This window comes from Notolepis coatsorum, assembly GCF_963971535.1.
Source record: "Notolepis coatsorum genome assembly, chromosome: 9".
Classification (NCBI taxonomy): Eukaryota; Metazoa; Chordata; class Actinopteri; order Aulopiformes; family Paralepididae; genus Notolepis; species Notolepis coatsorum.
In genome coordinates, this window is record NC_140173.1 from 127,353,838 (window position 1) to 127,376,904 (window position 23,067).

The 23,067-nt window shown below is 43.2% G+C and overlaps 2 protein-coding genes and 1 long non-coding RNA gene across 3 annotated transcripts; all 3 read left to right on the plus strand.

Annotated features, from left to right (window-relative positions):
• The first annotated feature begins 1,457 nt into the window (after positions 1-1,457).
• On the plus strand, positions 1,458-1,924 carry LOC311234273. Its single transcript, XR_014620082.1, has 3 exons — positions 1,458-1,558; positions 1,686-1,717; positions 1,824-1,924. It is a non-coding gene; the product is annotated as an uncharacterized lncRNA (long non-coding RNA).
• Positions 1,925-1,946: 22 nt separating this feature from the next.
• Positions 1,947-3,400, plus strand: LOC311234748 (ependymin-1-like; the record flags this gene model as incomplete). Its single annotated transcript, XM_084321991.1, has 4 exons — positions 1,947-1,961; positions 2,365-2,551; positions 2,941-3,022; positions 3,165-3,400. The coding sequence occupies 4 exons, from the start codon at positions 1,947-1,949 to the stop codon at positions 3,289-3,291; spliced, it is 411 nt and encodes a 136-aa protein (XP_084178117.1). The 3' UTR covers positions 3,292-3,400.
• Positions 3,401-19,304: 15,904 nt separating this feature from the next.
• LOC311234861 (ependymin-1-like) lies at positions 19,305-21,727 on the plus strand. Its single transcript, XM_084322108.1, has 7 exons — positions 19,305-19,322; positions 19,794-19,891; positions 20,022-20,053; positions 20,157-20,294; positions 20,692-20,878; positions 21,268-21,349; positions 21,492-21,727. The coding sequence occupies exons 2-7, from the start codon at positions 19,816-19,818 to the stop codon at positions 21,616-21,618; spliced, it is 642 nt and encodes a 213-aa protein (XP_084178234.1). The 5' UTR covers positions 19,305-19,322; positions 19,794-19,815; the 3' UTR covers positions 21,619-21,727.
• The last annotated feature ends 1,340 nt before the right edge of the window (positions 21,728-23,067 follow it).

A 23,067-nucleotide genomic window follows, 5' to 3' on the forward strand; every position in this document is an offset into this window, starting at 1 on the left:
GGGGGGGGGGGGGTACACTTCCCAGGAAGTTTTTTGACTGAGAAAAATTGTGCAGAAGCTCAGACAATTGAATAATGTAATATTACCATGATAATGGAGCCTCTGATGTGTGGAGCCTGGCTGGACATTCAGGAAGGGAGTAGACCTGGGCTTGGACAGTGACGGGACAATGACACTGAAAGATGTTGTGGATGTAGCCGGGTCAGAGGAAGTGGCTTCTTTATTGGGGCTGAGGACAGCCTGTCACAACAGGGTCTGTCTGGACGATTGGACTGAAGCGCGGAGCATCAGGGAACAATACCTGTTGCAGGATTATTTCTGTGGAACGGAAGGTCCTGATGAAGGGGATCTATTTCATGCGCTGAATATAAAAACGGACACAAATGGACTGACGGGACCCTTCTTGGGTTGCTCATATGTTGTTCTTGATGAAATATTATGTGTTGAATGGACGCATGGATACTTTTTTTGTTTGGGTGGAGCTTCAATGTTTTTTTTGTTGTGTTGCAGAAGGACAGGTGTATTTAAAAAAAATTATTGTGAGATCTCAGGTGGTTTTAAGTGTGATGGGGACACATGTTGCCCGATATAATGTGTAGTTAGTTATTTAATTGTATTGACACACGTATTGTAATGAGAATTATGTAAATAAATGTTTTTCTAAAATCAAATCTCTCTCTCTCTCTCTCTCTCTCTCTCTCTCTCTCTCTCTCTCTCTCTCTCTCTCTCTCACACACTCCACCTGCTAATCTGATCCAGGGGCCTGTCATCAATCAAGAGACCAATTGGAAACCAGCCAGTCATCCCAGCCATCAATCATATCACCAGTTGACCAATCGGAAGCCCTCCCCTTGTTTTAAAACCGATGTGGCACTTCCTGTTTCTCCTCTTCTTTTTGTCTCCGTTGCTGTTGGCTAAATGTAGGTATGTGACTTAGTTAGCCAACTTGGTAAAAGTGTCTGTGTGTGTTCTGTGTTGGGAATTGGAGCAGGTAAGGGGCCCAATACATTTGGTGCTACACGTAGGGATAGTATTGTCTAGGTCAGAAGTGATGCCACTCATTGTATGTTTTGGACATATGTTTGGTTAGGTAGTGATGACTCAAGTAGTTTTTATTTGACCTTTTGTGTTTGTGTAGAGTTAGTTTTGTTTCGTTTGCCTCGGTTCATTCCTTTTGGCATCCTTCAAGCTCCTTTTTCATACCCCCCCCCTCCCCTTTCCCCTTGGGTTGTGTCTCAAATCCACCATTGTCATTGTATATTAGTCTGTGTTTTTGTTTGTATATATAAAGGCACAATATTATTTTCCTTCACTTAAACTTGTGGGCATTTTATTTTTCCTGTAAAATCATCCTTTTATTATTCACCCCTTCCCCTTGACATATGGGGTTGTAACATAAAATGGCGGCTCGTTCTCTTTGCTTTTGAGTTTGTCAACTCTTAATTGTGTTCTCTGAATAGTGATCATCTCCACTCAAGAAAGATGTACGCAGCTGTCACCACCTTCATCTTCTTGTGTATGGGTGCCACCACCCTTGCAGACCACGACCAGCCTTGCCGTAAGGATGTTTGGTTTCAACTGTAATTTGTAATGCTTAGTTTGCTATATCTTGTATGTATACCAATGTTTATTTAACCTTAGCTACTTACAGCTATTTCAGTAACAGTAATGTATATTTCTTTTAGATTCACCCAGTATGACCGGAATGTTGTGTGTGGTGAGTTTCCCTATTTGGAATTTCAAACCAGATATCAGTCTTGATCTTAAACTCTTTGTTTGTAATTCTTTTATCAAATTCCCTCTTCTTTGTTTCAATGAATCAGTTCAACTTGAGGACTGGGAAACATGCAGGTGGTAATTATACGTACGATAATGTGGCCAAGAAGCTCCGGCTCAAATATACTGAGCCCTACAACGTCAACTTTACACTGAGTTTGGATGTTCTGATGTTTTTCAAAGAGGTAACACTTAAATATATATAAATACGCTTATGTATAAAACTGTGTATATCCACATATCTCTGTACATACCTGTATATAATCATTTTTACATATCTGTACAACTTACCTACTCTTACTAGTTACGCTGCTGGCCAGTAGCCTATGACTTACTGCCGTAGTGTCTTTATACAGTACCTGTATCACTGTACATATTAATGCTACAACTCTGTACATCTGATTAGCACTATTAATCAGTAGTACGAATTTATAAATATTATACCCAGTTTAATCACCTGTATATTACTCTGCGCTTTACTTTTACATTCGCACTCTAGTTGGACTCTTTTTGTTGTACTGTACTTGTGCTGTATGATCGAATTATTATATTTGTGTTGCTCAGAGATTCTGTCCTTATCCCCGGCAGGGGGTTTTCTATGTGATCGACGGCAGTAACCAGACCTGTGCGAAGAAATCTCTGCAGTCAGACCTGCATCCTCTGGAGATTCCCTCCGACGCCAATATGTCTATCGAAATTAATTTAGGGAGTCCAACCATTGCAGAGGACGGGCTTAAACTCTCCATATGGACGGGGGCCGTTCCAGAGGCAAACGGTAAGACGAGGCACATTGTTTCATTCAGGTGAAACGCCACAGGAGTCACGTTTTAAGGTGAGTAACATTCATCAAAGGGCACTACGTTTGTGTTTTATTCATAGTTAAAGTGATGTATAACGTTGATCCTCTAAATTGTTTTGAGTTTTTAATATACTGTGTCGGTATGTTAACTGCTTTTTAAAAACAAATTAAGCAATACAATTAATCGACTATGATTCTTTGTCTGGAGGTTTCAGATGCCAACAGACAAATTGATGGATTTCTGAGCTTCTCAGACAAGTGATGGGAGACTTGACAATAAATCAGTGAAACGGATCAGTCATGATAAATAATGTGTGTTTTTGTTTCTTTGTGGTGTTTTTTGTTTCTTTGTGGTGTTGTTTCAGCTACTTATTCCATGTCTGTAAGCGTGGGATGCTTGCCTCTCAGCACACTCTACATCTATGAAGGAAATGCACTCTCTATCAGGTTAGTTTTTTATTATTATCACCAGGAATATTATTGGAACTTGGTTCCAGGATCTGCTGTGCTGCTGTAATACATTCAGTCCAGGAGAAACGGGTTGTATCGTCTGCCCCAATGGTAACGATATCATGCGTCTCTCACACAGCAACTTGAACACAGAGACTGGTATTAAGGACCCCGGTCTCCTCACCCTGCCACCTTTCTGCGAGGGCGTAGCTTTGGAGGAGACGCCTGAAGGGACGGTGAACAGTTTCTACAACCTCTTCACCTAGAGGGAACCTCGCCAGCAGAAGAGCCAAACCTTATGGGAGCGGTCGACCAAACCCCATTTATAGACATGTCCCTCCTTCTTAAATCTTGAGTGTTTTGCATAATACCTTCGGAGCATCATATACATGCACTACCCTGTGAAGAGATGGAATGTGAATGAATAAATTGGCACTGCTTCAAAACCTGTAAATTATTATATCGAATGAGTCTTTCTTTTGTTACTCGTCAATCAACCAAGAAGTCTTCCTGTTTTTTGTATTTTCTTTGAAATTAAGACGAGATATTCCTTTATTGATCCCCTTGGGGAAATTCTGAGTCATTGCAGCCTGGAATGAATGAATGAATGAATGAGAACTTTATTTAACAGATTGCAGAATGGGTACAATACAGTACGGCTCAATACATACAATTGTTAAGGGGATGCAGACCTGAGAAAGACGTTTGTCTTGTTTCCATCAGGGTCCCCCATTTTCAATTCATATAGACATATATGACATACATGACATACAGATAGTCAGTACTGCTACATCTATACATTTATGACATACCAGATTTGCAAATACAGTACTGTTTGTGATACAGAAGGAGTCAAGAAAAGGGAGTATATACATTTGACGTAGAAACTGTACATTGGAGGAGGTTGGGTGGGGGGGGTTGGGTACATTGGGATATTGACAACCATACTGGGTAATTTACATTGGAGGTGGTTGGGTGGGGGGGGGGGGCGGGGGGCACACTGTATAAACAAGTAACACTGTACACTGGAGGAGGGGGATACAGGTATGGGATAGAAGAAAGACATAAATATAGGCAATACAATTGAGGGTCTGCCTTATCAGTTATAATATGTCACAATAAAGGGTAAACGGTATACACAATGTGCTTATTCCCTAAAGTCACTATCTTCAAAGATTCAGCTAGTTTTAACTAGTTTTGTGTTTACACTTGTTTTAGCGGATCTCAGCCTAATTTTATAGTTGTTGATGAAGATGTTTTGTCATTTGTATTCACCAGTGAGGGAAAAAAAACTTACCAATAAAACCACCCAAGCAGATTATAGCGTATATACAGGGGTGTAAAAAGTACCCACAAATTATACTTAAGTGAAAAAATCTCACTCAAGTAAAAGAAGAGTATGTGGCTAAAAAGTCAAGTTTCTACTTTTAAATGTACTAAAGTAAAATAACGTTAACGTTAGTTCGGCCAGTGAAACAAATATAATAATTAAAATGGTTGGACCTGCGAGATTTGTACTTTGTAGGTCTGCATTTAAATGTAAGGAGTAAAGTGTTTTTTTCTCTGAAATGTAATTGAGTAAAAGTATACAAACCTAATAATACTAGAGTAAAGTACAAATCCCCCAAAACAGTACTAAGTATTGTAACTAAGTACAATTACTCAAGTACTTTACACCCCTGCGTATATATTTATAAAAAATACGTCAAGATTCAAGAGGTTTTTGTCACATACACAAGACATGTAGTGAAATGAAGGTGGCCATGCCCGCCTTGATTGTGCAATGTGACATACACTGTCTTGTGTATGTGACTAAAACCTCTTGAATCTTGACGTATTTTTTATAAATATATATACGCTTGGTAGTTAATGTTATTTTATATAAAACAAGGTAAGTTAAGTCTGAAAATGGCGGAGTTTGTTATTGATATCGCTAAGCTGACCAGTCAGACAAATAGCCTATTTTTATGGTAGATGGAGCGATCAGTCAAGACAGGCATGTCCCAAGTCAAGTCACAAGTCAAGACTGACTAGTCCTAACCTTAAGTTTCGAGTCCTAAACAAGTCATGATGCGCGCTTCACCAAATGTAGTTTAACAGAGTAATAATATATTACACTTACACAATGTAATGCATGAATGGTTTTTAAAATGTGTATTACTTTCCAAATAAACTTCCAATAATTCCATGGAAATACATGGGTAGCCATAAAAAAGGCACATCAATATGACAACGAAAACTGCTGTCATATAGGCTAATTACAATAATTTAGTCAAAGGTCTGTTAAAAAAAAGTGCGACTGAACTTAATACAAAAAACACGTAGTGCAAACAAAGAAGCAGCATTTTATCTTATTTTCCAAATAAAATGTATTTTCATTCAAAAGGTATCAATGAAACCCCTCCCCCCATACCACACTAACCAATTCCTATTTTCTTTATCTGTCCAGTGTGCAATCCATTTCTTTGTTTATTTCTTTGCTATATTGCTTGTTGTATGTATATTTATATTGTAATAACATATATTGTATGTCGGAAATGTTTAATCCTGAATTCCTTTCCAGCCCCCCTTCCTCCCTTCAAGAGGCGTTGTCTCTTGCCATCGTTGTAAATAAGAATTTGTTCTTAATTGATTTGCCTGGTTAAATAAAGGTATGTTGGTTTGTATGGTTTGTTCACATTCAGTTCTTTGGTTTTGGATGTGTGTGCCTCCATAATATTATAATAATAATAATAATAATAATAATAATAATAATAATAATAATAATAATAATAACTAGACAATTCCGCGCGGGGGAAATTGTGAAAGTGTGGGTGACGCCTGTGCACCGCCGGCCAACGGGGGAGAGGGTCTCTCGCGAGTCTATGACAAACGGTTCAAAGGATACAAAAAGGGGGCGCGGCCTAAGGATCGGGGGAGTGGTCAACATAGACCAATGAAAGAGGATATCCCTACTGAGTGCAACGACACAACCCGCAAGTCGCATAGCACTATTACACTATTACACACTATTACACTATTACACACTATTACACTATTACATTACACTATTACACACTATTACACTATTACACACTATTACACTATTACACACTATTACACTATTACACACTATTACACACTATTACACTATTACAAACTATTACACTATTACACTATTACACACTATTACACTATTACACCATTACACACTATTACACACTATTACACTATTACACACTATTACACTATTACACACTATTACACACTATTACACTATTACACACTATTACACTATTACACTATTACACACTATTACACTATTACACACTATTACACTATTACACACTATTACACACTATTACACTATTACACTATTACACACTATTACACTATTACACACTATTACACTATTACACACTATTACACACTATTACACACTATTACACTATTACACACTATTACACTATTACACACTATTACACTATTACACACTATTACACACTATTACACTATTACACACTATTACACTATTACACACTATTACACACTATTACACTATTACACACTATTACACACTATTACACTATTACACACTATTACACACTATTACACACTATTTCACTATTACACACTATTACACTATTACACACTATTACACACTATTACACTATTACACTATTACACACTATTACACTATTACACACTATTACACACTATTACACACTATTACACTATTACACACTATTACACTATTACACACTATTACACTATTACACACTATTACACACTATTACACTATTACACACTATTATACTATTACACTATTACACACTATTACACTATTACACACTATTACACACTATTACACTATTACACACTATTACACTATTACACACTATTACACTATTACACACTATTACACACTATTACACTATTACACTAATACACACTAATACACACTAATACACTATTACACTATTACACACTTACCCTATTACACTATTACACTATTACACACTATTACACTATTACACTATTACACACTATTACACTATTACACACTATTACACTATTACACACTAATACACTATTACACTATTACACACTATTACACTATTACACTATTACACTATCACACACTATTACACTATTACACACTATTACACTATTACACACTATTACACTATTACACAATATTACACTATTACACTATTACACTATTACACACTATTACACTATTACACACTATTACACTATTACACACTATTACACTATTACAATATTACACACTATTACACTATTACACACTATTACACACTATTACACTATTACACACTATTACACTATTACACACTATTACACACTATTACACTATTACACTATTACACACTATTACACTATTACACACTATTACACTATTACACACTGTTACGAAGGATCAGATTAAACCGAATATATATATTTATTTATTGATATATATTGAATAGTATTTGTATATCGTTTGATATCCCTTGTATATTCCTTGTACATATACACGGAACATCCCTTTAGTCCAGCCCATAATAGTTCATTCTCCTATTGGACAGCGGTCCACCGGCGCCAGGGACCGCCCCCCGGAGCCAAGTTCAAAGTCACCGACACGACATGTCTGTACTTGCCCGGCCCTGCCCAGGGATACGGCGACAGAAATGAGAGTGGCACTATTTGTGCACCGTGCGTATAAATACGGCGCAGGTGAATGTAGAAGACCCTTAGCCCCTTACCTCCGTACCCTTCGTGCACTTAGCATGTTACCGATAAGTTGAAGTCTCACCCACGATACAACGTGCGGTGAAGTATGGCCTGTTTGGCCTCAGAATAGAGTATCGAGACCGCGTGCGAATTAATAACTGAATTGTCAGAGTTTGGCACTATACCGTCGAGTGCGACATATTTCTATTGAGTCTTTAATAGTCTATTTGTGTATAGTGTATCGTGCGGTTAGAATTCTATAGTGACCAGCATCTCCAACGCTTTCTCGTATTAGCTAGAGTTCTTATCCAGGCTGGGTCGACCGCATGGCGCCTTCACCCGAGGAGACCTAGGCGAGAACCGTATGGACATGTACACTGGATTAATCTACCCGACGACTACATAGCCTTTGCGGCTGGAATATATTTGCTTTGGTCCTATGATTTATGGAGCGGATAATCGCAGACGCCTGCACGTGTTGGATTTACCCCGAGAGGAGTCAAGTCGAGTCGGCGCTCAGATAGCCTGAGGCCGCCTAGCTTTCTTCACTGTAGAGCTACAGTCTACAAGAGAACCAAGCTGTATTCGTATGTGGATCAAGAGACTACTGCACCGGCTTCTGTACCTGAAGTCTCCCTAGTCATCGTTGACCAGACGTCCTACTACCGACAGATCTTCTACCCCCTTGCTGGCTTACAACCAGTGGGAACCCTTTCCAGTATCTCCCGCTATTACTAGTGTACCATAGATATAATTCCCTAAGATTCAGGTTGTATAATTACCTCCTGCGTAACCAGAGAATGGACATTCGTTATTGATTTGCCTACGCATACTCCTTTGCCTTACAAGTGCATTCAAAGAATAATGTAAAGTATCCTATGTACCTTTTGCTCCATTAAATACTTGATTAATACCTTTGACTGGAACCGATTTCATTGTGGGAAGTGTTCATCATATTCATATATCGTGTACTGTATGGCCAGTAATTAAAGTACATAAAGCGGTAGTGGTTTAATGATACCATACTTATCAATACAGTCAGGGAATTGTACCCCTCAGTTACAATTGGTCCTTCGAGCCGGAGAATAACTAGTGTAATATTAATATAGTGGTATTAATATTGAAATGGCCTATGATGAACACTCCACAAAACGGTCCTCCTAAAGTAGATCGCCCGCAGCGTAGACGGCAGCCACCTCAGTACTTAGAGGATAACGTTGCCAGTATACTACCTAGCCTTCTACAGACGGTAAACGTGGAAAAAGTAGAAAGTAAAATTATGTCCGACCCTATCAACCAGGCTACCCCGCCAACAGAGGCCCTAGTGGGTTCTAATGTAACTGACCAAGCTCACGGTAGGGACCAGGAGGGAACTGACACGACTTTACCCCCCGCCAAGACCGAAGAAGTAGTCCCCGGAGAGCCCCAGGAGAAAGACAACCCTCCAGAGATGGAACTCTGCCCGGTACAAGAAGAGGAGAGCGCCCAGGAGATAGAGCTCCAGGACTCCCCGCAGGAGAACGCATCTCCAACGAGTACTGCCAGGAGCGGATCACCTCAACCAGCGTCTTCCCCCAGCGAGGCGGACAAGATGCTGGCACAGGCGTTCCTCGCCAGCCTAGCAGCCTCAACAGAGCGCGATCGACTCCAAGCACAGACGCTTAGTGAGCGCGAACATTCTTCCATGGAAAGAGAGCGCCTCCAAGCGCAGCAACGGAGCGACGAAGATCGTATACGTCTAGAGATTAGACGCCTTCAGACGGAAGAGAATATGGTAAGAGACCACGCCGAAGCCCAGCGCGCCGCCGCCGAAGCCCAGCGCGCCGCTGCCGGTGCCCAAAGAGAAGCAGAGCGCGACATCGCTCTCACCAATCGCGAAGCCGAGCACGACCGATTACAAGCGCAGCTAATGGAGCAGCTGATCGCCAGGGCAACACCCCCTCCCTCCGCACGGGGTTCCAGGGCCTCGTCAAGACACGGGTCAAGGGCACCCTCCCCTAACCGATTAAGCGACCCTGAGCCCGACCACCAGAGAGAGCCTATACCCCCCTCCGAACTCCTTCCCCGACCGGTCCCAGTGAGACCCAGCTACAAGGAAGGAACGGTATACACCGCGGAGAGGCTAAATAGACGACTACAGGATCTAGAGGACCTGACAGAGGAAGAAGAAGAGGGAGAGGAGGAGAGTCAAGCCCGACAGCAGCACAGTACTCCACAGGACCAGGAGGTCCAGTACAGCCCAGGCTCTACCCCCGCGGCTCTGCGCTACAGACCCCCGACTCAATTCACGGGTGAGATTGACGCACAACCAGTCCCGAGGAATAGCACCTGGATACGCGGGCCATGGTACCCTGCCGGTACCAGCCCACCGAGAGGCGTAAGAGGAGACTCGCCTAGGAGGCCTCTCTTCCAACGCTCACCGATGTGCAAGCCATCTACGGCATCATACATTGGCACACCGACGTTTCCAGACTTCACCCATGAGAACAGAGCACAGTACACACAGCTACGGATGTGCTTAGAGACAATGATGGCTGATGTAGCTGATGAACGCCACAAGTATGCTATCCTATTGAAGCACCTCAAGGTGCCCCGAGCGCACAATATAGCGCTGGCCTATGCCACCTCTACTACCCCATACACAGCGGCTCTAGCAGCACTCGACCAAAGATATGGACGCATATGGGACTACGTAATACAAGAGATAAGGCATATTGACCGCCTACCCACAGCAACAGACAATCGCTCACTAGACGACCTGTCTATCAAGGTACAATCCCTGGTAGGGATGCTGGGGGCGCAACGAGAAAAGGGTATGCACGAACTATACGCAAACTCTAATGTCGAGAGGATTTTAGAGAAGCTTCCGCCCGCCCGACAAGAGCGCTTCAGGCGGCAAAGAGACCACCGTGATCCTAACGGTCCCGAGCCATCCCTCCTAGACCTAGCCGACTTCCTGGCGAGAGAAGTCAGCAGCCTGCGATTGGATACGTTCGTGCGGAGCACACCAAGCTCCAGAGAGGGACCTAGGAGAGCAAACGATGGCCGAAGATTGGTCGATGAAAGAGAAGTGGAAGATGGTGTGCCCGTACTGCGAGAAAGAACACTGGTTGTCACAATGTGACACATTCAAGAAGATGACCGCCGACGAAGTGGGTCAATGGATAAAGTCCAACCGACGCTGTTACCGATGTGCGCGCAGTCACATGGCAGCCGAGTGCCGCTTAAAGAAGAGGTGTAGTCGGTGTGACGGAGCCCACCTAGATGTCCTACACGACAGTAACAGAAGAAAGCCCGCACCCTCAAGCAGCACAAAGGCAAGTGTTATGTACATTGACCCCGCCAGCAGCGGGGGCGCCCGAGTGCTCTTAAAGGTGGTCCGCGTAACACTGAGTTACCAAGACAAGGTCATGGACACTTACGCCGTCCTTGACGACGGGTCAGAGAAGACCCTTCTCCTCGCATCCGCTGCGGCCCAGCTGGGGCTGCGGGGGAGCGAAAACCAGATGACGATTCGGACAATAAGAAGAGATCTAAAGACGATAAAGGGCGAGAATGTCTCCTTCACTATCGCAGCAAGCGGGCAGCCAGAGAGACGGTATAGGATTACTAATGCTTTCACCAGCCAAGAAATAGGCCTGTCGCAGTACACCTACCCCATCGCCAAGCTGATGGATAAATATGTGCACCTGCGTCAACTACCTATCCCGCTCATAGACGGTGGCACCCCGACCCTGCTGATAGGCTCCGACCATGCAGACCTCATAGTCCCGATAGACCGGGTCCACACAGGGCCCAGAGGCTGTCCTGCAGCAGTCGAGACCCGCCTAGGATGGACATTACAAGGCCCCCTCGCTAAGTCTCTTAACCGAACAGCAGCCACTAGCTGCCTCCACTCCAGAGTGACAGAAGAAGACACCACCCTCCTACAGCATGTCGAGAGGCTATGGACACTAGAGACAATGCCCTTTAAGAACGAAAAGAAAGACATTCGTTCCAAGGAAGACATTTACGCCATAGCACTCCTCGAGCAAGGGACAAAGAGAGTCAAAGTCAACGGAGTGATGAGATACGCAACTCCACTCTTGAGGCGAGAGGGTATGCCCACCTTCCACGCCCCAAAAGAAGCGACGGAGCGGTATCTATTGAACACAGAGCGGCGCCTAGCCAGAGACCCCGCTCAAGAGACTGTGTACCGCGCTGAGATTAACAAGCTAATCACAGCGGGACACATAAAGAAAATTGACATTAAAGAGGCCGATCAGACGACCGAATCATGGTACGTGCCGCACCACAAGGTCCACCACAACGGCAAGGATCGTATTGTGTTCAACTGCAGCTACCAGATCGGATCACAAAATCTGAATAAAGAGCTCTTGCCCGGCCCAACACTCGGCCCCTCCCTACTAGGCGTGTTACTACGTTTCCGCCAGGACAAGGTGGCCATCAGCGGCGACATCAAAGGGATGTTCCTGCAGGTGAGACTAGTGGAGGAGGACAAGCCCCTGCTGCGGTTCCTATGGAGAGAGAGGATCGGGGATGAGCAACCAGCCATCTATCAATGGGAAGTCCTCCCTTTCGGAACCACATGCAGCCCATGCTGTGCTACGTTTGCACTGCAAAAACACGTCGCAGAGGACCCAGCAGCTGATGAAGAGGTCCGAAAAAGTGTAGAAAATAGTTTCTACGTGGACAACTGTCTGCAAAGCGTCTCGACGCCAGAAGAAGCCGAGGCCCTTCTACTCAAGCTCCGCGCCTCCCTGATCAAAGGCGGCTTTGATCTCAGGCAGTGGGCCAGCAGCGACCCGCAAGTATTGCGCAGCCTCTCCCCCGAGGACAAGGCAGCAAGCAGCGAGACCTGGATGGCGACCATCCCAGGAGAAGCCCAAGAAATGACATTAGGACTAGTCTGGCGCTTCAAAACAGACTCGCTCCATTATAAACACACACCCCTGACCAAGGAGCGTGTCCGAGATTCAAGATTTAACAGAAGTAGCAAGCTGGAGGTATGTGGACACAAAACACAACCCAGCTGACGTCATCACCCGGGGAATGTCCCTGGATGACCTCACCCGTCACAACCCATACAGTGACGGACCAGAGTTTCTCAAGCTCCCGGAAGAAGAGTGGCCTACACCCACCCCACGGGAGGCGAGTAAAGAGGAGGCCGAAAACAAGAAATCTGTGTTCTGTGGATTGAACACACTCGTCTCCACAGACCCCGACATAGACGATTGCCTCACCCTAGAGAGTGCGCAGCTAAAGACATTTCTGTGGCACCACCCAGAGGTTCAGCCCACTACTGACATTTCAGCAGCTGACTACGAAGAAGCAGAACTTCTTCTACTACAACGAGCCCAGAGAGACTCGTTCCCCGATGAGCTAGACTGTCTACAGGGAGCAAAGCCCGTCCCATCAGACAGCAGACTGCTCCACCTAGCACCCGAGAGCGACGCCCATAGTCTCATCAGAGTGGGTGGTCGTCTGCAGAGAGCCCCAGACTTACCGGATGACGTCAAGTACCCGATAGTCTTGAACAGCCGACACAAGGTCACAGAGCTGATCATAAAGAAATACGACGAGGATGTGCACCACGCAGGGGCAGAGAGAGTCTTCGCGGAGATCAGACGTCGTTATTGGATACTGCAAGGGAGAGAAGCAGTGCGGCGCTTCCAGCGAACCTGTCTAGACTGTCGTAAGTGGCGAGCGCAGCCCAGTATACCCCGGATGGCTGACCTACCTCCCTGTCGCCTCCGACTCGGCGACAAGCCTTTTCACTCCACCGGTATGGACTGTTTCGGCCCGCTGTATATAAAGAAAGGAAGAGGAACCGAGAAGCGGTGGGGTATTGTATTCAAATGCATGACCACCCGAGCGATACATATAGAACTCCTTCCAACCATGAGCACCGACTCATTCCTTATGGCCTTCCGAAGATTCACATCGCGGAAAGGCAAACCGTCCATATTGTTGTCTGATCACGGGACAAACTTCAAAGGTGGAGAAAGAGAGCTGAGAGAGAGCTTCCAAGCTATGGGCCCAGAACTTAAGACCCACCTCGCTCCATCTCAGATTGACTTCCAGTTTAATCCCCCGAACGCACCTCACTTCGGTGGAACTTGGGAACGAGAAGTACGTTCAATAAAGACAGCCCTGTACGCCGTGCTTGGGGCCCAGACCGTGGCGGAAGAAGTCCTAATGACAGTCCTCACGGAGATCGAGGGAGTATTGAACTCAAAGCCCCTCGGTTACGTCTCAAGTGATGTAGCAGATGTCGACCCAGTCACCCCCAACACACTCTTGATGGGGCGGCTGGACCCCGCGCTACCACAGACAATGTACAGGCCTGAAGAAGCGAACGGCCGAAGAATGTGGAGGTACAGTCAAGTATTGGCTGACAAGTTTTGGAACAGCTTCCTACTCCACTACCTACCGTCTCTACAGACCCGCCAGAAATGGGTAAAAGAGAGAGACAATTTGACAGAAGGAATAGTCGTCATGATTATCGACCAGTCACTACCCCGAGCTATGTGGCCGGCTGGCCGCGTAAGCAAAGTGACCACCGGTGCCGACGGAAAGGTCCGAGCAGCTGAAGTGCTCGTCCAAGGGCGGACCTACACCCGACCCGTGGCGAGGCTAATAGAACTGCCAAGGCTCCCCGATACTATCGATGACGACCATGACCCCATGACTTTGTGAACTGACTGACCCTCACAACAGACATTGAGTAGAGGACAGTGCGGTGAATCTGTCTCTGCTTAGCTAATTAGGTGGGACTAATTAGGGGCGGCTGTTACGAAGGATCAGATTAAACCGAATATATATATTTATTTATTGATATATATTGAATAGTATTTGTATATCGTTTGATATCCCTTGTATATTCCTTGTACATATACACGGAATATCCCTTTAGTCCAGCCCATAATAGTTCATTCTCCTATTGGACAGCGGTCCACCGGCGCCAGGGACCGGCCCCCGGAGCCAAGTTCAAAGTCACCGACACGACATGTCTGTACTTGCCCGGCCCTGCCCAGGGATACGGCGACAGAAATGAGAGTGGCACTATTTGTGCACCGTGCGTATAAATACGGCGCAGGTGAATGTAGAAGACCCTTAGCCCCTTACCTCCGTACCCTTCGTGCACTTAGCATGTTACCGATAAGTTGAAGTCTCACCCACGATACAACGTGCGGTGAAGTATGGCCTGTTTGGCCTCAGAATAGAGTATCGAGACCGCGTGCGAATTAATAACTGAATTGTCAGAGTTTGGCACTATACCGTCGAGTGCGACATATTTCTATTGAGTCTTTAATAGTCTATTTGTGTATAGTGTATCGTGCGGTTAGAATTCTATAGTGACCAGCATCTCCAACGCTTTCTCGTATTAGCTAGAGTTCTTATCCAGGCTGGGCCGACCGCATGGCGCCTTCACCCGAGGAGACCTAGGCGAGAACCGTATGGACATGTACACTGGATTAATCTACCCGACGACTACATAGCCTTTGCGGCTGGAATATATTTGCTTTGGTCCTATGATTTATGGAGCGGATAATCGCCGACGCCTGCACGTGTTGGATTTACCCCGAGAGGAGTCAAGTCGAGTCGGCGCTCAGATAGCCTGAGGCCGCCTAGCTTTCTTCACTGTAGAGCTACAGTCTACAAGAGAACCAAGCTGTATTCGTCTGTGGATCAAGAGACTACTGCACCGGCTTCTGTACCTGAAGTCTCCCTAGTCATCGTTGACCAGACGTCCTACTACCGACAGATCTTCTACCCCCTTGCTGGCTTACAACCAGTGGGAACCCTTTCCAGTATCTCCCGCTATTACTAGTGTACCATAGATATAATTCCCTAAGATTCAGGTTGTATAATTACCTCCTGCGTAACCAGAGAATGGACATTCGTTATTGATTTGCCTACGCATACTCCTTTGCCTTACAAGTGCATTCAAAGAATAATGTAAAGTATCCTATGTACCTTTTGCTCCATTAAATACTTGATTAATACCTTTGACTGGAACCGATTTCATTGTGGGAAGTGTTCATCATATTCATATATCGTGTACTGTATGGCCAGTAATTAAAGTACATAAAGCGGTAGTGGTTTAATGATACCATACTTATCAATACAGTCAGGGAATTGTACCCCTCAGTTACACACACTATTACACACTATTACACTATTACACTAATACACACTAATACACACTAATACACTATTACACTATTACACACTTACCCTATTACACTATTACACACTATTACACTATTACACTATTACACACTATTACACTATTACACTATTACACACTATTACACTATTACACACTAATACACTATTACACTATTACACACTATTACACTATTACACTATTACACACTATTACACTATCACACACTATTACACTATTACACACTATTACACTATTACACACTATTACACTATTACACACTATTACACTATTACACTATTACACACTATTACACTATTACACACTATTACACTATTACACTATTACACACTATTACACTATTACACTATTACACACTATTACACTATTACACACTAATACACTATTACACTATTACACACTATTACACGATTACACTATTACACACTATTACACTATCACACACTATTACACTATTACACACTATTACACTATTACACACTATTACACTATTACACAATATTACACTATTACACTATTACACTATTACACACTATTACACTATTACACTATTACACACTATTACACTATTACACACTATTACACTATTACACTATTACACAGAGTACAATGGCACAATCCGCAAGTCCCTACGACAAACGGTTCAAGAGATACACTGAGGGGGTGTGGCCTAAGGGGGCGTGGTCTAAGGATCAGTGGAGTGGTCAACATCGACCAATGAAAGGTGGTCAACATCGACCAATGGCACAATCCGCAAGTCTCTACGACAAACGGTCCAAGAGATACACTGAGGGGGTGTGGCCTAAGGGGGCATGGTCTAAGGATCGGGGGAGTGGTCAACATCGACCAATGAAAGGTGGTCAACATGGACCAATGAAAAATGAAAGAGGATATCCCTACTGAGTACAATGGCACAATCCGCAAGTCTCTACGACAAACGGTTCAAGAGATACACTGAGGGGGTGTGGCCTAAGGGGGCGTGGTCTAATGATCCGGGGAGTGGTCAACATCGACCAATGAAAGGTGGTCAACATGGACCAATGAAAAATGAAAGAGGATATCCCTACTGAGTACAATGACACCCGCAAGACAGAGGGTGCTGTCCAGCAATTCAGTACTGCAACACAGTGATGGGCAATGATGGGTTAAAGTGGATGAGGTCATTGGCAGCTCAGCCACGAGCCACACAGCTGAACCAATCATGAGTGAGCCACGAGCCACACAGGTGAAGCAATCACTATGACTTGCATTTTCTATCCAATGCATTTCTATGGAGGCAGATGCATGACTGCATTGTCACGTTGATTAAAAGAAAACTATAAGAGATGAAGCGTTGTGACGCGCACAGAAGCACTACAATGAGTAGGCGAAGGGTTGTGTGCGATATTGTGGCATTCGTGCGATATTGTGGCACTCCTTCGGCGATCGGAACAGAAGGCTAAAAAAGAGTGTGAAAAAAGAAATTCCTAGAGTGCGATTGCATGGCGGTCAATGGAGAGGAGAACCTTCAAACAAATGGTCGTCAGTTGAGATAGAAATGTCCAATTCCATTTATTTTTATTTTGTGAGCGGGCTGACAGCCGTGTCATCGTTTTGATGTGTTTGTTTTATTTCTACGTCCAAAATTGAGATCACACTCGCAATTCACCCAAGGTAGGGGAAAAAAGATTATTTCAGCTGCTACACTCTAAATTGCAATGCATTTCCAATGGGACCGAAATTTGACCGTTTAAAGTCGATTCGTAGCCAGACGGTGCGGTACCTTTCACGTGTATGGGGCGCGAACGCTCTGGCACGAGCGGTGTTTGCAAAATCGGTGGAATAAAGAAAGATCTCGCACTCTAAATTGCAATGCATTTCCAATGGGACCGAAATTTTACCGTTTAAAGTCGATTCGTAGCCAGACGGTGCGGTGAAACTTTACGAGTTCGAATACCGCAGTTGCCATAGGCAAGCCGATCGTTTTGATACCTTTCACGTGTATGGGGCGCGAACGCTCTGGCACGAGTGGTGTTGGCAAAATCGGTGGAATAAAGAAATAATAAATAAAAAGAGTAACAAGAACAACAGTGTGGGTGGCAACCTGGCTTCGCCAGGTCACCCACACTAATAATAATAATAATAATAATAATAATAATAATAATAATAATAATAATAATAATAATAATAATAATAATAATAATAATAATAATAATAATAATAATAACTGTATTTGTATAGCACTTTTCATACAGAAGTTGCAGTTCAAAGTGCTTCACAGCAGTAAAAAATACAGGCATAAGCGAGCATAAAAAAGATAGAGAGATAGCAAGGTAAGGTAAAAGTGGAAGATTTTTTTGAAGATTTAGAGATGTTTAGTTTTTCAGCAAGGACCCAAATGAGGTTGAAGAACAATGGGGGGGGGGTACACTTCCCAGGAAGTTTTTTGACTGAGAAAAATTGTGCAGAAGCTCAGACAATTGAATAATGTAATATTACCATGATAATGGAGCCTCTGATGTGTGGAGCCTGGCTGGACATTCAGGAAGGGAGTAGACCTGGGCTTGGACAGTGACGGGACAATGACACTGAAAGATGTTGTGGATGTAGCCGGGTCAGAGGAAGTGGGTTCTTTATTGGGGCTGAGGACAGCCTGTCACAACAGGGTCTGTCTGGACGATTGGACTGAAGCGCGGAGCATCGGGGAACAATACCTGTTGCAGGATTATTTCTGTGGAACGGAAGGTCCTGATGAAGGGGATCTATTTCATGCGCTGAATATAAAAACGGACACAAATGGACTGACGGGACCCTTCTTGGGTTGCTCATATGTTGTTCTTGATGAAATATTATGTGTTGAATGGACGCATGGATACTTTTTTTGTTTGGGTGGAGCTTCAATGTTTTTTTTGTTGTGTTGCAGAAGGACAGGTGTATTTAAAAAAAAATTATTGTGAGATCTCAGGTGGTTTTAAGTGTGATGGGGACACATGTTGCCCGATATAATGTGTAGTTAGTTATTTAATTGTATTGACACGTATTGTAATGAGAATTATGTAAATAAATGTTTTTCTAAAATCAAATATCTCTCTCTCTCTCTCTCTCTCTCTCTCTCTCTCTCTCTCTCTCTCTCTCTCTCTCTCTCTCTCTCACACACTCCACCTGCTAATCTGATCCAGGGGCCTGTCATCAATCAAGAGACCAATTGGAAACCAGCCAGTCATCCCAGCCATCAATCATATCACCAGTTGACCAATCGGAAGCCCTCCCCTTGTTTTAAAACCCATGTGGCACTTCCTGGTTCTCCTCTTCTTTTTGTCTCCGTTGCTGTTGGCTAAATGTAGGTATGTGACTTAGTTAGCCAACTTGGTAAAAGTGTCTGTGTGTGTTCTGTGTTGGGAATTGGAGCAGGTAAGGGGCCCAATACATTTGGTGCTACACGTAGGGATAGTATTGTCTAGGTCAGAAGTGATGCCACTCATTGTATGTTTTGGACATATGTTTGGTTAGGTAGTGAGGACTCAAGTAGTTTTTATTTGACCTTTTGTGTTTGTGTAGAGTTAGTTTTGTTTCGTTTGCCTCGGTTCATTCCTTTTGGCATCCTTCAAGCTCCTTTTTCATACCCCCCCCCCCTCCCCTTTCCCCTTGGGTTGTGTCTCAAATCCACCATTGTCATTGTATATTAGTCTGTGTTTTTGTTTGTATATATAAAGGCACAATATTATTTTCCTTCACTTAAACTTGTGGGCATTTTATTTTTCCTGTAAAATCATCCTTTTATTATTCACCCCTTCCCCTTGACATATGGGGTTGTAACATAAAATGGCGGCTCGTTCTTTTTGCTTTTGAGTTTGTCAACTCTTAATTGTGTTCTCTGAATAGTGATCATCTCCACTCAAGAAAGATGTACGCAGCTGTCACCACCTTCATCTTCTTGTGTATGGGTGCCACCACCCTTGCAGACCACGACCAGCCTTGCCGTAAGGATGTTTGGTTTCAACTGTAATTTGTAATGCTTAGTTTGCTATATCTTGTATGTATACCAATGTTTATTTAACCTTAGCTACTTACAGCTATTTCAGTAACGGTAATGTATATCTTTTCTTTTAGATTCACCCAGTATGACCGGAATGTTGTGTGTGGTGAGTTTCCCTATTTGGAATTTCAAACCAGATATCAGTCTTGATCTTAAACTCTTTGTTTGTAATTCTTTTATCAAATTCCCTCTTTGTTTCAATGAATCAGTTCAACTTGAGGACTGGGAAACATGCAGGTGGTAATTATACGTACGATAATGTGGCCAAGAAGCTCCGGCTCAAATATACTGAGCCCTACAACGTCAACTTTACACTGAGTTTGGATGTGCTGATGTTTTTCAAAGAGGTAACACTTAAATATATATAAATACGCTTATGTATAAAACTGTGTATATCCACATATCTCTGTACATACCTGTATATAATCATTTTTACATATCTGTACAACTTACCTACTCTTACTAGTTACGCTGCTGGCCAGTAGCCTATGACTTACTGCCGTAGTGTCTTTATACAGTACCTGTATCACTGTACATATTAATGCTACAACTCTGTACATCTGATTAGCACTAATCAGTAGTACGAATTTATAAATATTATACCCAGTTTAATCACCTGTATATTACTCTGCGCTTTACTTTTACATTCGCACTCTAGTTGGACTCTTTTTGTTCTGTACTTGTGCTGTATGATCGAATTATTATATTTGTGTTGCTCAGAGATTCTGTCCTTATCCCCGGCAGGGGGTTTTCTATGTGATCGATGGCAGTAACCAGACCTGTGCGAAGAAATCTCTGCAGTCAGACCTGCATCCTCTGGAGATTCCCTCCGACGCCAATATGTCTATCGAAATTAATTTAGGGAGTCCAACCATTGCAGAGGACGGGCTTAAACTCTCCATATGGACGGGGGCCGTTCCAGAGGCAAACGGTAAGACGAGGCACATTGTTTCATTCAGGTGAAACGCCACAGGAGTCACGTTTTAAGGTGAGTAACATTCATCAAAGGGCACTACGTTTGTGTTTTATTCATAGTTAAAGTGATGTATAACGTTGATCCTCTAAATTGTTTTGAGTTTTTAATATACTGTGTCGGTATGTTAACTGCTTTTTAAAAACAAATTAAGCAATACAATTAATCGACTATGATTCTTTGTCTGGAGGTTTCAGATGCCAACAGACAAATTGATGGATTTCTGAGCTTCTCAGACAAGTGATGGGAGACTTGACAATAAATCAGTGAAACGGATCAGTGATGATAAATAATGTGTGTTTTTGTTTCTTTGTGGTGTTTTTTGTTTCTTTGTGGTGTTGTTTCAGCTACTTATTCCATGTCTGTAAGCGTGGGATGCTTGCCTCTCAGCACACTCTACATCTATGAAGGAAATGCACTCTCTATCAGGTTAGTTTTTTATTATTATCACCAGGAATATTATTGGAACTTGGTTCCAGGATCTGCTGTGCTGCTGTAATACATTCAGTCCAGGAGAAACGGGTTGTATCGTCTGCCCCAATGGTAACGATATCATGAGTCTCTCACACAGCAACTTGAACACAGAGACTGGTATTAAGGACCCCGGTCTCCTCACCCTGCCACCTTTCTGCGAGGGCGTAGCTTTGGAGGAGACGCCTGAAGGGACGGTGAACAGTTTCTACAACCTCTTCACCTAGAGGGAACCTCGCCAGCAGAAGAGCCAAACCTTATGGGAGCGGTCGACCAAACCCCATTTATAGACATGTCCCTCCTTCTTAAATCTTGAGTGTTTTGCATAATACCTTCGGAGCATCATATACATGCACTACCCTGTGAAGAGATGGAATGTGAATGAATAAATTGGCACTGCTTCAAAACCTGTAAATTATTAATCGAATGAGTCTTTCTTTTGTTACTCGTCAATCAACCAAGAAGTCTTCCTGTTTTTTGTATTTTCTTTGAAATTAAGACGAGATATTCCTTTATTGATCCCCTTGGGGAAATTCTGAGTCATTGCAGCCTGGAGGAGGGGGATACAGGTATGGGATAGAAGAAAGACATAAATATAGGCAATACAATTGAGGGTCTGCCTTATCAGTTATTATATGTCACAATAAAGGGTAAACGGTATACACAATGTGCTTATTCCCTAAAGTCACTATCTTCAAAGATTCGGCCACATTTTTACTGTCTGTCTTTAACTAGTTGTGTTTACACTTGTTTTAGCGGATCTCAGCCTAATTTTATAGTTGTTGATGAAGATGTTTTGTCATTTGTATTCACCAGTGAGGGAAAAAGAACTACCAATAAAACCACCCAAGCAGATTATAGCGTATATACAGGGGTGTAAAGTACCCACAAATTATACTTAAGTGAAAAAATCTCACTCAAGTAAAAGTCAAGTTTCTACTTTTAAATGTACTAAAGTAAAATAACGTTAACGTTAGTTCGGCCAGTGAAACAAATATAATAATTGAAATGGTTGGACCTGCGAGATTTGTACTTTGTAGGTCTGCATTTAAATGTAAGGAGTAAAGTGTTTTTTTCTCTGAAATGTAATTGAGAAAGTATACAAACCTAATAATACTAGTGTAAAGTACAAATCCCCCAAAACAGTAAGTATTGTAACTAAGTACAATTACTCAAGTACTTTTTTTTTTTTTAAACTTTGACCAGTCACCTGGTTCTTTTAGCGTTTATCGCTTTTTCTTCTCATAAATACTTGGTCAAGTTCGACCGACAGAAGCAGGCTGAAAGGGTTCAGATGGGGGGGTAGACACTCTGGGAAAGGCACGGCTGCCGTCCCGGATTCGAACGCGCTCAGCCCCAGATCCGCGCGAGCGCGGTTGTCCACGGCGCTGAAATAGCACTCGCGGTACGTGGTGAGCTACTGGAGCTCCCCAATTACTCAAGTACTTTACACCCCTGCGTATATATTTATAAAAAATACGTCAAGATTCAAGAGGTTTTCGTCACATACACGACATGTAGTGAAATGAAGGTGGCCATGCCCGCCTTGATTGTGCAATGTGACATACACTGTCTTGTGTATGTGACTAAAACCTCTTGAATCTTGACGTATTTTTTATAAATATATATACGCTTGGTAGTTAATGTTATTTTATATAAAACAAGGTAAGTTAAGT

What these genes read in the sequence shown, in the direction of transcription:
- LOC311234861 (XM_084322108.1), top strand. Translation starts at nt 19,816, where the DNA reads ATGTACGCAGCTGTCACCACCTTCATCTTCTTGTGTATGGGTGCCACC. An exon ending in AGACCACGACCAGCCTTGCC is followed by an intron (nt 19,892 to 20,021) that starts GTAAGGATGTTT and finishes CTTTTCTTTTAG; the next exon opens with ATTCACCCAGTATGACCGGA. An exon ending in TGCTGATGTTTTTCAAAGAG is followed by an intron (nt 20,295 to 20,691) that starts GTAACACTTAAA and finishes TATCCCCGGCAG; the next exon opens with GGGGTTTTCTATGTGATCGA.